Below are 14,717 nucleotides of genomic sequence, written 5' to 3' on the forward strand. Positions count from 1 at the left end.
TCCCCTCGCCTGAGGCACAGTGACCCTCGAGTTAATCCGCCACTAGTTATCTACTCCAATGAGAGAGCAGCTCTATGGTCTGACAAGACTGTGGCGATGTTACCTTTACCACGAAAGCCAGCCACCTGACGTCCATCAATAATATTTCTTCCTCAACCACTTCAAAACTGTTTGTCTCTCGAAAAGAGTTTCCTTGTCCACAATTCTATCTGCCATGTTGGACAATGTGTTTGCAATATAATTTTGTTCTACAGGTTTAAAAAAGTTGTGAGGCCAAAGGATCGTTAGATGAAAGTTATGGTGATGTGTTGGTTACATAACTGAATGAGTTACTTGGATGCTGGGACTCATGTCATCCAAAGTGTGCATGTTTAAAACAGACCAGTGCAGGCTGAGAATTTGGATTCTGTTTAAAAAAGCTGGAAATAAAGGGGTGACACAATTGAAAGTGAAGTTGTCAGACTGTTGTAAAAACCCAAAGGGCACTAGTGCCCTATAGGAAAGGAAAGCGGCTGACACCACCCAGTTGTCCTGTAACTGCTCTCTAAAGTTGTCTTAAGGATGACAAGAAATGCCAGTTTTACCAGCAACATTTCACACATAGTTTGAATAAACATTGTAAGGGGAAAATGGAAAAAAAAACACAGCAAAAATAAATGAGAGGTCAAAAGAAAACAAGCATAATTTGTTGAATAATCCTACAAAAATACCGATCATCAGAAACTAAATGAAGGGCCAATGATATGTTAAAAAAAGAGCCATATAAAAATAGGGAGAAACAGAATGAGTCACGCAGCAATTATATAATTTATCCAGATTACCATCCAAATCACACATCATTCTGTTCTGTATCATCTCTTACAGAGCAAGATTACTTTGACAGTTTCCCAAAACATAGAAAATGAAAACTAAAATAATTGAAATTTCTACGCATTTTAACATTTCTTGGAGTTGTGGTTGAAAATAGATGACTATTTTGCTTTTTAAACAGGTGAAATTGTTATTTAGCATAACCACTTCCAGCTAAATATTTTCAACAAATGCAAGTAATTATTTTGGAAAAGAGGTTAGTCCCTAACCGTAAATTATTGTACTTCTGAAATTTGATCTCATTAGTTTAACTACCAACAATAATAATTGTAAGGATAATAGTAATGCTGCCCTGTTGGAATCTTCTGGCAATTATTGGGATCAGTTATAATAACACAGTGGGTGGGTTAATGTTACTAGGTGGTACAGCAATTGCTAGTTATTCTGGAATGATTCTTTTATGAATATTTTTATGATATTTACATGCATTCTGCTGAAGGAGATATGAGTGAATTAAAGTCAATGTAAAGACATCACTAAATTAGGTATTTTGATCAGCAATGAATGTAATAAATCATAATGGACTGATGTGTTTCCAAAACAAACTACTGCAAAGTCCACATGGGTACAGTTCCTGTTTATCAAGTAGAAAGGACACATGCAAGTTAGCCAAATGCAAGAAAACTTGAAGATCCTTGGTTTAGGCCACTGCCAATATTGTAAGAGGAGGTGGGGGGGGGGGGGGGGGGGTGGGGGGAAATCACCCTCTGTTCTGGGTAAGGGGGGTTTCCATGATTTGGGCTCTCTTTCCTTCTGCCTAATTTTGGATTTTTAACAAGAGCTACTTTTTTTTTGCCTTTGCAGCAAAAAATCTGCAATTATTTGGTGGGTAGGTACTTAATTTCAGGATGTGACCACTCAAGGATCTGTGTTAAGGTCTCAACTATTCACATTATTTATTTTCAAGTTGGATAATGGCATAGAAAGTCATGTATCAAATTTGCTGATGACACAAAGTAAGGTAGCAATGCAGACCGTGTAGACGATAGCATAAAATTACAAAGGATACTGACAGACTAGGTGAGTGGTCAAAACGGTGGCAGGTGGAGATCAATATAAGCAAGCATGAGACTATCCATTTTGGATCAAGAAAGGATAGATCACGGTACTTTCTAGATGGTATTAACTTAAATATAGGGGCTGTCCAAAGAGACTTGGGATTTCAGCTGCACAGACTTTTAATATATCACAAACAGGTGCAGAAAATAATGAAGAAAGCTAATGCAATGCTGCCCTTTATATCTAGGAGACTGGAGTAAAGGATGCAGAAGTTATGCTGCAGTTATACAAAACCGTGGTTAGGCCCCACTTGGAGTGTGATGAGAAAACCTGGGACGACACCTTAGGAAGGATATATTGGCTTAGGAGGGAATATGATGCAGGTTTATAAGAATGATACCTGCACTTCAGAGGTTACATTTTGAGGAGAGATTACACAAATTAGGCCTGTTTCTCTAGAATTTAGGAGGTAAAGGGATGATCTTATTGAAGTCTTAAAGATAGTAACAGGAAAAGCAATAAACTATTTCCACTGGTTCAGGAAGCACAGTCTGACAAATAGGGCCAGACCGTACAGGAGAAATGTTAGGCAGCACTTCTACACACCAAGTGTGGTAGATGTTTGCAATTCTCTTCCACAAATGGCAGTGGATGCTAGATCAGCCATTAATTTTAAATCTGATATAGATATTATTTTCTTAAGCAAAGGTATTAAGGGATATGAGCCAAAGGCAGGTATATGGAGTTAGGCTGCAGGTCAGCCATGATTTCATTGAACGGTGGGACAGGATCAAGGGCAGAATGGTGTACTTCTGTTCATATGTTCCTACATGTTTTATAAGTTAAAACCATGAATTGTATGAGCAAAGAGAAATTCAGAGTTTTCCTAGTATCAGAGATAATGGGAACTGCAGATGCTGGAGATTCCAAGATAATAAAATGTGAGGCTGGATGAACACAGCAGGCCAAGCAGCATCTCAGGAGCACAAAAGCTGACGTTTCGGGCCTAGACCCTTCATCAGAGAGGGGGATGGGGGGAGGGAACTGGAATAAATAGGGAGAGAGGGGGAGGCGGACCGAAGATGGAGAGTAAAGAAGATAGGTGGAGAGGGTGTAGGTGGGGAGGTAGGGAGGGGATAGGTCAGTCCAGGGAAGACGGACAGGTCAAGGAGGTGGGATGAGGTTAGTAGGTAGCTGGGGGTGCGGCTTGGGGTGGGAGGAAGGGATGGGTGAGAGGAAGAACCGGTTAGGGAGGCAGAGACAGGTTGGACTGGTTTTGGGATGCAGTGGGTGGGGGGGAAGAGCTGGGCTGGTTGTGTGGTGCAGTGGGGGGAGGGGATGAACTGGGCTGGTTTAGGGATGCAGTGGGGGAAGGGGAGATTTTGAAACTGGTGAAGTTCACATTGATACCATATGGCTGCAGGGTTCCCAGGCGGAATATGAGTTGCTGTTCCTGCAACCTTCGGGTGGCATCATTGTGGCAGTGCAGGAGGCCCATGATGGACATGTCATCAAGAGAATGGGAGGGGGAGTGGAAATGGTTTGCGACTGGGAGGTGCAGTTGTTTGTTGCGAACTGAGCGGAGGTGTTCTGCAAAGCGGTCCCCAAGCCTCCGCTTGGTTTCCCCAATGTAGAGGAAGCTGCACCGGGTACAGTGGATGCAGTGGATACAAACAACTGCACCTCCCAGTCGCAAACCATTTCCACTCCCCCTCCCATTCTCTTGATGACATGTCCATCATGGGCCTCCTGCACTGCCACAATGATGCCACCCGAAGGTTGCAGGAACAGCAACTCATATTCCGCCTGGGAACCCTGCAGCCATATGGTATCAATGTGGACTTCACCAGTTTCAAAATCTCCCCTTCCCCCACTGCATCCCTAAACCAGCCCAGTTCATCCCCTCCCCCCACTGCACCACACAACCAGCCCAGCTCTTCCCCCCCACCCACTGCATCCCAAAACCAGTCCAACCTGTCTCTGCCTCCCTAACCTGTTCTTCCTCTCACCCATCCCTTCCTCCCACCCCAAGCCGCACCCCCAGCTACCTACTAACCTCATCCCACCTCCTTGACCTGTCCGTCTTCCCTGGACTGACCTATCCCCTCCCTACCTCCCCACCTACACCCTCTCCACCTATCTTCTTTACTCTCCATCTTCGGTCCGCCTCCCCCTCTCTCCCTATTTATTCCAGTTCCCTCCCCCCATCCCCCTCTCTGATGAAGGGTCTAGGCCCGAAACGTCAGCTTTTGTGCTCCTGAGATGCTGCTTGGCCTGCTGTGTTCATCCAGCCTCACATTTTATTATTTCAGAGTTTTCCTATTGTTTGTTAAACAAGGACTACCACACATAGTAGATTCCATTTTCACAGTGAAGGCTCAGTCAGTGAGATGGGCTGGGTGACCAGTTGACCTCAGTACCTTAAGTACCACAAACCTGTTTGGCTTTGCTGTTGGATGCTGCAAAGCACTGATTTAGTCTAAACCTTAAATAAAGATCTTACGGACATTCTGCAGTTGGTTTGTCTATTTAATAGTAACACAATTTTCATTGACAGCTCACAATATTCCTGGTATCAGGGGATCACATCACTGATTCCTTATTATGAAAGAACTTCTGAATATTCATTAAGTCAAACAATGCTAGGAATGGCAGAAACTGTCTGTAATCCAGCCGAAAACAGATCTCCGCTGTCTGTGTGGAGTTTTCACATTCTCCACATGTCTGCTTGGGTTTCCTCTGGGTGCTCCGGTTTCCCCCCACAGTTCAAAGACATGCAATGAGGTATATTGGCCATGCTAAATTGCCCATAGTGTTCAGGGATGTGTAGATTAGGTGGGTTACAGGGGGATGGGTCTGGGTGGGATGCTCTGAAGATTGGTGTGAACTTATTGAGCCAAAGGGCCTGTTTTCACACTATGATTCTATGCAAACAGATCTCATATCTCCTGCGCTAAGCAGCAGAATTTCATATTTTCCCTTGAATTGAAGAAATATTTGGATTACATTAACTTAAAGTAAGAAATCATTTTTAGTTTTGTTTGTGCCCTCTGATTTTTAGTACATTGAATAAGGAAAAGTTATTAACTGATGAAGACGGAGAACAAGAAACGAAAGCAGTACTACATAAAATTTGAAATAATCACAAAGTGAATTAAGGACAAAATTAGGAAATGCCATCACATTGACAAGATTAGCTTTTGTAATTCTCTACCACAGGCTCTTGTTGAAAAAGAATCCATAAATTATTTGAAACGGGAATTAGATAGTTGCTTGAAACTGGTACAATTGAGTAGATAGAGAGGGAGTAGGAGAGTGGGGTCAGAATTAAATAGTTCATGTAGAGAAAAATGACAGTGCAAACTGCATGTGTCAACTAGTCCATTTCTGAGCAGTAATATTTCATAATTCTTCATAGTTTGCTAAAATCAAAGGCAAATGCAATGGTCTGTTTTAGGGCACTGTTCTGATATTAAACACAACAAACCCCTGTGCCCCATTCATGTCTTGTGTTCCAGATGCTGCATTTCCAAACACAACAATGAGCCAAACTGATGGGTTGTGTGTTCCAGCAAAAAGGATTATCTTGTACAAGTAGTAATCAGATACTCCCTCGGTTCAAATGTTGGGATTACTTTGGCGGCTGATCTAGTGGGATATAAGGAGACCCACTTTGGAAAGCTTAAAATTTGTAAATCCACTCAACCAAATGTGACCACCTTATATGCTTTTCCTTTGCGAATGAAACACTACTTTTATTGTATAAATGGGAATGGGTTCGGCCAGTAACCGATTTTGTGAAGTTTTTAATATGGATTCAAAAGTGAAAACACATGCATGGATTTGAGTGTGATGTGAAAAAGAGGATTTTCATGTGGTAATGTTACATTCCAAACAATCTACAAAGAACAGAAAAGGGTTAGCAACAGGATTAATTTTTTTTTAACAAGATGGACTTGCACCTTACAGACAGAATACTGCACTCGGGTGATACTGAAAACTGCTTCCTTCATGGCTGCCTCCATTCATTACTGCACTGATTTGACCTGTGCAATCTCTAAGCCAAGGGTCTTCCTATCTCCCTAAATTACAATACATAGGATTTTCCCACTACATTAGTTGAACAGAAACTGAACCCATGCAGATTTTCAGTTTGATTAGCAACTCTTAAATGATTAATTCCATTGAAAGATATATACATTCTGGCAATCTCACTTGCCTGGATATAATTACAGAAAATATTAAGTTTGAAGTCACAAGATATCCCTCACACCTAATTTCAGCAGTTGAAGATAACTTCGGCATTTGCGAAACTATTTCCATGTGGAAATTGGCCTGTGTACATTCTAAGCAGCTGACAGTACCAAATGAACTTCCTGACTTCCTTCATATTTATGCATTGTAACTCCAGACTTTCACTTGACAAAGGATGTCTTTCATGTTGTGACTGAAGCATGAATAATACATTATTCACTTAAAATGTGGGGTTTTATTTTTCCTCCAGCCCAAGAATAATTCTCCATAAAAGTTGCTCATCTCCTCAACAGCTGCATTAAATATCAGAATGTTTTCCTGAACTGTTGAAACCACATATGATTTCACCACTGATGTTCTGTCATGACTGGTTCATTTGTGCTTTTACATTTCATTCCATGCAACATACATGTGGGATAACTTTCCGGTCAACCTGGATCAATTAGAAATTTTCAACTAAACTTCTTCCATCAGTACTCACCTAGAGTTATTAAATGATCAACCAATGTATATCAAAACTCAGACAGAGAGAAAGATGTACTGATACATTGATGAAAACATTTAAGAATAATAACACTGCAGACAATTACAAGGTTTATATTTCCTGGTTTCGGGCAACCCACAGCATTTAGCAGTAAATGTAACACCATCACATTTCTTAAATAAGTTTTTGTGTTTGTTTCCCATTCTTTTCCAATATTACTCAAAACATATTTTATGCACATGCTTTCATGCAATAGAAAATGAAATAAAAGGTGTCCATTATATCTGTTGTAGTGTGGATACCAGTATGAAACATGTTCTAGTCACGGATCAATTTCTACCATAAACTTGTACATTGCTATTTGAATGAGAAACTGACCATATGAATGCCCACCCATCCACATTGAGGGACTGCCTGTCCTTGGAAGCCAATGTGGAGGCGTAAGGTGAGGATGTGCATTGGGATCAGTTCCTAGTTGGTTAGCTTGCAAAGATGATCCTCCAGTGACCATCAGGTTTGGATTTAGGTCTCCAGGGCAACCACTAGATGGATGGATCCGTGCAAAGTCCACAAACTCCTTGTTTTCCCTGAATTCAACAAAAATATTTGGTGTTAGTAACAATTTGATCCTCTCTGTCACAGAAGGAGAACTTTCATTGCTTGGGCTTACACGGTGCAAGGAAAAAGCTCACCATCATCTTCTCAAGAGCAACTCGGGAAAGACAATATGTGCCAGTGATAATGATATTCGAAACAATGTTTGTTATTTGGACTCTGAACCCAGCATGTATTTTCTGTGGGACATCATTTTAATGCTCTTCATTCTTTAGATCTAAACCCTGCTCTCAGAGGCATCAAACAGACAAAATGTGGAAAAATGTAATCTTCATTTTTGTAAGTTAGATGTATTTTTTAAAAGATACTCTTTTTATTACTCATTCAGGGTATGTGGGCATCACCGACTGGGCCAGCATTTATTGCCCATTCCTTATTTGCACTTGACAAGCTGATGGTGAGCTGTCTTCTTGAACTACTGCAGCCCATTTGCTTTATGCACACCCACACTGCTGTCCATAAGACCATAAGACATAGGAGTGGAAGTAAGGCTATTCAGCCCATCGAGTCCACTCTGCCATTTAATCATGGCTGATGGGCATTTCAACTCCACTTCCCTGCACTCTCCCCATAGCTCTTAATTCCTTGTGAGATCAAGAATTTATCAATCTCCGCCTTGAAGACATTTAACATCCCAGCCTCCACTGCACTCCGTGGCAATGAATTCCACAAGCCCACCTCTCTCTGGCTGAAGAAATGTCTCCTCATTTCTGTTTTAAATTTACCCCCTCTAATTCTAAGGCTGTACCCACGGGTCCTAGTCTCCCCGCCTAACGGAAACAACTTCCCAGCGTCCACCCGTTCTAAGCCATACATTATCTTGTAAGTTTCTATTAGATCTCCCCTCAACCTTCTAAACTCTAATGAATACAAGGAGGAAGTTTCAGAATTTTGACCCAGCGACATTGAAAGAACTGTGATACATTTCCAAGTTTCTAGGAAAACACATTATATTCTTCTCAACTCCAGAGAATACAGGCCCAGTTTCCTGAAGGTCTCCTCATAGGTCAGTCCTACGTCCTTAGAATCAGTTTAAAGAATCTTCATTGCACTGCCTATATCCTTTCCTAGGCAAGGAGATCAGAAGTACAATAATACTCCAGGTGTGGTCTAAACAGTGTTCTGTACAACTGAAGTAAGATTTCTTCCTTCCTGTACTCAAATCCACTTGCAATAAAGGCTGTTAGCATTCCAAAATGTTTGCTGTTTCTGCATGTTAGCTTTCAGTGACTTATAAACAAAGACACTTGGGTCCCTTTGCACATTTTCCAATCTCTCAACATTTAAGAAATGATCTGTACCATCATTCTTCATACCAAGATGGATAATCTAACACTTGTTCACACTAACTTAATTCAGCCTGGTTCTTGTCCATTCACTCAGCCTGTCTAAATCCCTTGAAGCTATTGTGCATCATCCTCACAAGTCACATTTCCATCAATTTTGGTTTTATTTGAAAATTTTGGAATGCCTTAATTAGCTCCCACTAACAAATCATTGACACAAATACTGGAGTCCAATCCTCGCAGTGCTCACTGGTCACAGCCTGACAACCTGAGGGTGGCACATTTATTCCTACTCTCTGCTTTCTGCATGTTAACAACTCCTCAATCCCTGCCAGGATATTACCCCCAATTCCAAGTACTTTATTTTTGTTTATTTAGCTCCTATGCAGGACGTTATTCAAATATACTACATTCACTTGTCCCTCCTTATTACTAAGTTATTAATTTTCTTAAACAAACTCTTATCAGTTTTGTTAAACACAATTTCTCTGAAATTGATGCTGACTCTGCTCAGTAAGACAAATATGTACTAAATAATCAGTTATCCTTGACATTAATTTCTAGTACTTCCTCTACTACTGGCATCAGGCTAACAGGTTTGCAGTTCCCTGTTCTCTCTCTCAGTCCTTTCTTGAACAGTAGGGTTACATTTGAAACATTCCAATTTGCAGACAACGTTGCAATAATTAATAGAATTTTGAAAGATGGAAGTCATATTACTCGCTTCAATAAAGCTCGTGATCACCCTTTTTGATCATTTAGGCTAAAGTTTTGGGTGTGGACAATAGAAAGTTGTTCAACAAAGATAGACATGTTCATTTTGTGCTGTGTTATGCTATGTAAGACCTTACCGAAGTAGGTGATCCCTTTCCCTGTCTAAATGAGACAGTCCCATTCTTTCCTCACGAAAATGATTGTTTTCTTCCTCTGCTTCAAGGTCAATGATATAGGTGGAGCGCGATGATCCTGTTAAAAGTGAAGTTAACATTTTCAGCTAACCAGTCCCAAAGGAAAATCCAGACTAACTCTGTTGCAGTGGTACAGTTTTAATATGAATTCCAGACAAAGCATGTTCTCATCAAAATAAACCCTTTGAATTGTCAAAGAAAGATATTCAATGTATGTTGCTTCTATTTCCTGACAGTTAATGTGTATTGTAATTGATGACTGCATAAAATTCACAAGGAAAAAAAACACATATGCCTTATGAAAAAGTATCAATTTTTAGATGTTTAAGGGGCTACTTCATTCATAAACTTTCAAAGAGAAAATTTCAATCTCCACATTTAGTTTTTTAACTGGATCAAATGCTTACATGGCACAGTAAATGAAATATATGTTCAAGGGATTTTCAACTGGTTGTGTATACTTCTACTGTTAATTGTGGCATTCCACAATTATATTAGGTCACTGTGAAACAGGCATGTCACAATTTTTCTGGGTTTTGAGAACGTGAGGGTCAATTTTAGCACAACTCATCACAAGTTACTTTGAAACTGGAAGTAAGGACAGCTATCCCAAACTATTAACATTAATGTACATGACTAGCTATTGGGAGCTGTAATTCAATAATGTCAAGCTTTCATGACTGCAGTTGAAACACTTCAGTCTGAGTAACAAACAATTCTGTATGAAGCTGAAGCAGCCAACATAAGACCAACTTAAGTAACTTACACCTCGAATATATAACTGTTCTGGGAATTAAAGACAGTGGCCATTACATGTGGTGATAACACCGCATTGAGAATATTCCCCGTGATGTGCACCAGGAATGGAGGTCATTCTGTCTTGCTCTCATTGGTGTTCCAAGAGATAATAATGATAAGATTTATGAAAATAATTTTAGAAATCAATTATGGTTGTTAACGGAAATGCTAGTTGACCGTTTGTTTGGATACATAGCAGTATCTCACCTTTTAAGCCAGGAAGATGTCTGTGTGGTCTGTTGGACTCAGTACCACAAGGCAGGTCATGCTTGTTCTGGTTGTCTTTTTGTCTTGCAACAGCCACTGCGATCCCAACTGGAGGCTGCCGTACCTCACCGTCACCCTGAGATGACTCAGTTTCCCTCCCTTTGGCACAGTCTGGGCGCTCCAAGTCGAGGTTTGACTTCCCACTTTGGAATTTGATCTCCTGATGGACGCAGCTGGCCCGGATGTTTCCCAGGCCTCCGAAAGGGGTCTTCTGCCCAACGATCAATGCCTGTGCACCTGGAGGAAATGAGCTGCTGTACTTTAGCAGACTCTTCATGGCTGAGACTTCATCAGTTTGACCTAACATGTCTTGATTGAGCACAGATCCTTGTGACAACATTGCTGCCTGCTGTAAACTTGAACTGAAAGGGTCAAGGTAGGAACTTTTCCTGTCTTCCCCCATAGGAATCTGAGGACTCTGCCATGATGGTATGTGAGATCCATTGTAGCTCATACAACTGAGCTCCGGTGGTCTTCTCTTCATCTCTGAACCAGTTCCTATGTGCTCCACCTCGGGAAGCTTATGGTGCTGGTGCCGTATCCTGGCCACTTTCTGCCCCTGTGAATCTTTTGAAGCTTTTTCATGTGTATCACTGCCATGCTCCCGGTCCAGTGTGTAACTGGAGTGAGTAAGTTTGGCACAGCATGTCTCCAGCTCCTTCGAACAGAAACAATCCTGAGACTGTGGCATAACGTAAGTGCTACCTTTCCCTGAGGGGCCCTTGGCTGCCTGAGGTGTGAAGGGCATCACCATCTGTGCACCAGTGCTGCTAACGCACTGTTGTTTGGATTTTATGGCTGAATTGTGGGGCCAGTCCATTCCTTTACTATCTAGCTTCAGAGATGTGTGCGAATTAGGAACGGTCCCAACGTCAGACCTCTCTGTGCTTTTGTCGTGTGTCTTCTCCTTCCCCATATTTCGGTTAACCTTGCAATTTTCTGCAGTGACTTGAAACGGTTGGCTTTTGTCACCAAAGTGTCCCACTGAAGGCACGTACGTAGGCCCAGTGACCTTAAGCTCCCTGCTGGCCTTATCTTGAGTAGGGTAAAAAAGGTCTAAGTTGGAATGAACCTGCAAACAGGGGAATGTTCCAGCGGCTGTGCTAGATGATGAAGGAATGTTGGACAGGGAAGAAGGAACAGAGTATGCAACAGAATGGTGTGCAGTTTGCCAACTATCTGAGCACTCGACGTGCACTGGACCAGATGGGCCGTTTTCTCTGAAATCCCTCTCAAACCTTAAGCTCTCTTTGGTACACCTGCCTGGGGTATGGATGTCCATTTGCCTCGGTAAAATCCCACCAATATTAGTGCAGCTTGCTAATAAAGTCTTATTGGAATCTCCATTCATAACTTTGGAGTTTGTTAAACAGCTATTGAAGTGTTTATTTCTGTTCTCACACATGCTATTATGCATATTTGTTATGTCTTCTTTGCATCTGACATCTGGCATCAGAGGCAGCACAATTTTATGCCTGTCTTTTCCATCATCTTCTGAATGTCTCTCCTTGTGTGTCCTTTGACTGCTCAATGAATTGGCATCATTTTTACTCATCCTTTCTTTATTAGGTTCCTTTGAGGTTAGAAGTCTCTCAGTTTCCTTGATCGTTTTATGGGAGTGGCTCATCTCTCTGTCTCGGCTGCAGGAACCAATGGGATGGCTGGGTGCGGCTCGGGAAATCGAAGGAAAACTATGATTGGTTGAGAGCAGAGTCGGCTGTCCAGGTAAATTCCTCAGATAGAAACCATCTGCAAATTGAGGAAGACCTCATAAGATCAGGGCAACATAACATATCGTTCTAAATAATGCCACTTCTTTCTGCTTTCTATTGTTGCTCACCTGCTGCTTTACTTATGATGGTGTAGAACTGTGGGTTATATGGTGATTTCTTTTTAAGATATGTGTAATATATTTTGCCTGAAAGTTTTCTATCATTTTTCTTTTTTCCCCTTCTCTCCTGAAGGCACAGACTTCTGTGCTGTAGGATGATTCAAAAACATCAGTAACCATGTAGCATCTCACCCAGATGGACTCCTGAATACCTTCTTCTGGCACATACAGGTAAATCCTGAGGATACACTCAAAAGGTTTTACTTTCAATGGGCAGCTACATCATGGAAAGCATACCTGCTATTTCCTAAAACACGCTCCTAATGAGCAAGGTCCTGAATCAAGGGTCTACTTGTGAAATTTTTTAAATTCAGTAGCCATTAAACCATGGAATGTATCACAGGCAAACCTAAAGTTGATTTTAATGGAACTAAACACTTAAAACTACAGCAAGAGCAGATAGTTCTGGAGAAACTCAGTAGGTCCAGTAGCATCTGTGGAGAGAGAGAAACAAGTTAACATTTCCAATCTGATATGACCTGCATTCAGAAGAGTTCTGAAGAAGATTCATAATGAAATGCTAGCAGTGTTTCTCTCTCCACAGATACTGCCAGGCTTGCCAAGTTTCTCTAGCATTTTCTGTTTCCATTTTAAAGCTCCAATAGCTGCATTACTTTGCTTTTATCCCAACAAGAGCAGGAGGCCTAGCTGAACTGATCTTTCCCTAATCTGAGACAGCAAGGCAGCTACAGGCAGCCACCCAGCCAAGGTTTTGATGGGTCAAATGGCCTACTTCTGCGCTTTCTTCTTATAGTCACGAGCATTTGATCCTGAATGGGGAAGGATCTGTTCTAGAACCTTTATTCCAAATTTCCACTTTGGCTTTGGCTCTCCTAACCTTAAGAACATCCCCATGTTCTAGAATCAGCCAAGACTTCTGCCATCAGTTTGTTTTGCATATTGTCAGTTTTAATCATTGACGGTTGACTCTTCAGCTTCCTAGGCCTCAGGCTCTGGACTACATCGCTAAATATCTCTGTCCTTTACCTCTCCTCTTTTAAGGCATTCCTTGAAACCATTTTGGTTAAGGATTTGGCTCTTATTTCTGATTTACTGTCACAGTTTTTTTGATAACACTCCTGGTGAGACAAAAGTTCTGCTGTGTTAAGGGAGCTATACAGACAGGAGTTTTTAGTGTTATAAGACTGCACATGATTATAATAAAAGATCTTAAAGCAGGGGTGAGAAAAATGAATCAACATTGTAATGGGAATTCACAGAATCCCTACAGTGGGGAAAGCAGGCCATTCAGTCCATCATGTCCATACCAACACTGCGAAGTGCAACCCTCCCAGGGATACCCCCATACTCTATCCCCATAACTCGCACTTCCTATGGCTAGTCCACCTAGTCTGCACATCACTGAACACTACGGACAACTTAGCCTGGCCACTTTACCTAACCTGCACATCTCTGGGATGTGGGAGGAAACTGGAGCACCTGGAGGAAACCCACACAGGCTCAGGGAGAATGTGCAAACTCCACACAGACAGTTGCCTGAGGGTGGAATCAAATGTGGTTCCCTGGCACTGTGAGGCATCAGTGCTAACCACTGAGCCACCGTGCTGCCCCATCAGAATTATTAGATGACTACACGGAAATGTATCTAAAACTCTGTTGTGTTCTGTTCTTGAAGCATGCAAATCAAATCAGAGCACACAGCAGAGAATTTGATCAGAGATAGCGGGAACTGCAGATGCTGGAGAATCCAAGATAATAAAATGTGAGGCTGGATGAACACAGCAGGCCCAGCAGCATCTCAGGAGCACAAAAGCTGACGTTTCGGGCCTAGACCCTTCATCAGAGAATTTGATCAACTGGATTCTGCCCAATGCCAACAAAGTGCCTGAGATTTCTAATATGATAAACCTTTTCAACTTCAGGGCCAGAATAAATTTTGTTCACACAATTACAACAGAATACAACAGGCAAGAGACAATCTGCCCTCCCCACATATGACAGAACAACCAGTTTTAATTCTCTTGCTCCAAAAAGGAATTCTATTTATTGTGGAGCACCAGAGAAGCTGGGTTTGTTTTAAAGGAAGTTTTTTTTAAAGAGTATTAGGTTGGGGTATGTGGGGAGGAAATTTGCTTTCACTGGCACGTTAGTTGGTAATCAAAAGACAACAATTTTAAGGTAACTGACAAAAATTGAGGAGATGAGGAGCTTTCGTTTTGATTTTATTGACTTAAGTAATGTAATACATCTCCTGAAAGGGCTGTGGAAGCAGATTCAATGGTACAATTCATAAGTGAATGCGAAAATATGCGAAATGGGAAAAAACCCAGGGCAATAGGAAAAGAACAGGAGTGAGATTCAGTGGATGTCTTCTAACATCAGGT

The 14,717-nt window shown here is 41.5% G+C and overlaps 1 protein-coding gene across 5 annotated transcripts in view; it reads right to left on the reverse strand.

Moving 5' to 3' along the window:
- Positions 1-14,717, reverse strand: part of bahcc1b (BAH domain and coiled-coil containing 1b) — a 318,643-nt gene that overhangs the window by 133,575 nt on the left and 170,351 nt on the right. For all 5 annotated transcript variants that reach the window (XM_048555430.2, XM_048555433.2, XM_059653699.1 and 2 more), the window contains 3 exons: positions 10,422-12,230; positions 9,360-9,474; positions 6,986-7,194 (listed from right to left, as the gene is read on the reverse strand). In XM_048555430.2, the coding sequence (XP_048411387.2) occupies positions 6,986-7,194; positions 9,360-9,474; positions 10,422-12,230 (2,133 nt within the window). The remainder of the gene's footprint in view (positions 1-6,985; positions 7,195-9,359; positions 9,475-10,421; positions 12,231-14,717) is intronic.

This window comes from Stegostoma tigrinum, chromosome 22, assembly GCF_030684315.1.
Source record: "Stegostoma tigrinum isolate sSteTig4 chromosome 22, sSteTig4.hap1, whole genome shotgun sequence".
NCBI classification, from domain to species: domain Eukaryota; kingdom Metazoa; phylum Chordata; class Chondrichthyes; order Orectolobiformes; family Stegostomatidae; genus Stegostoma; species Stegostoma tigrinum.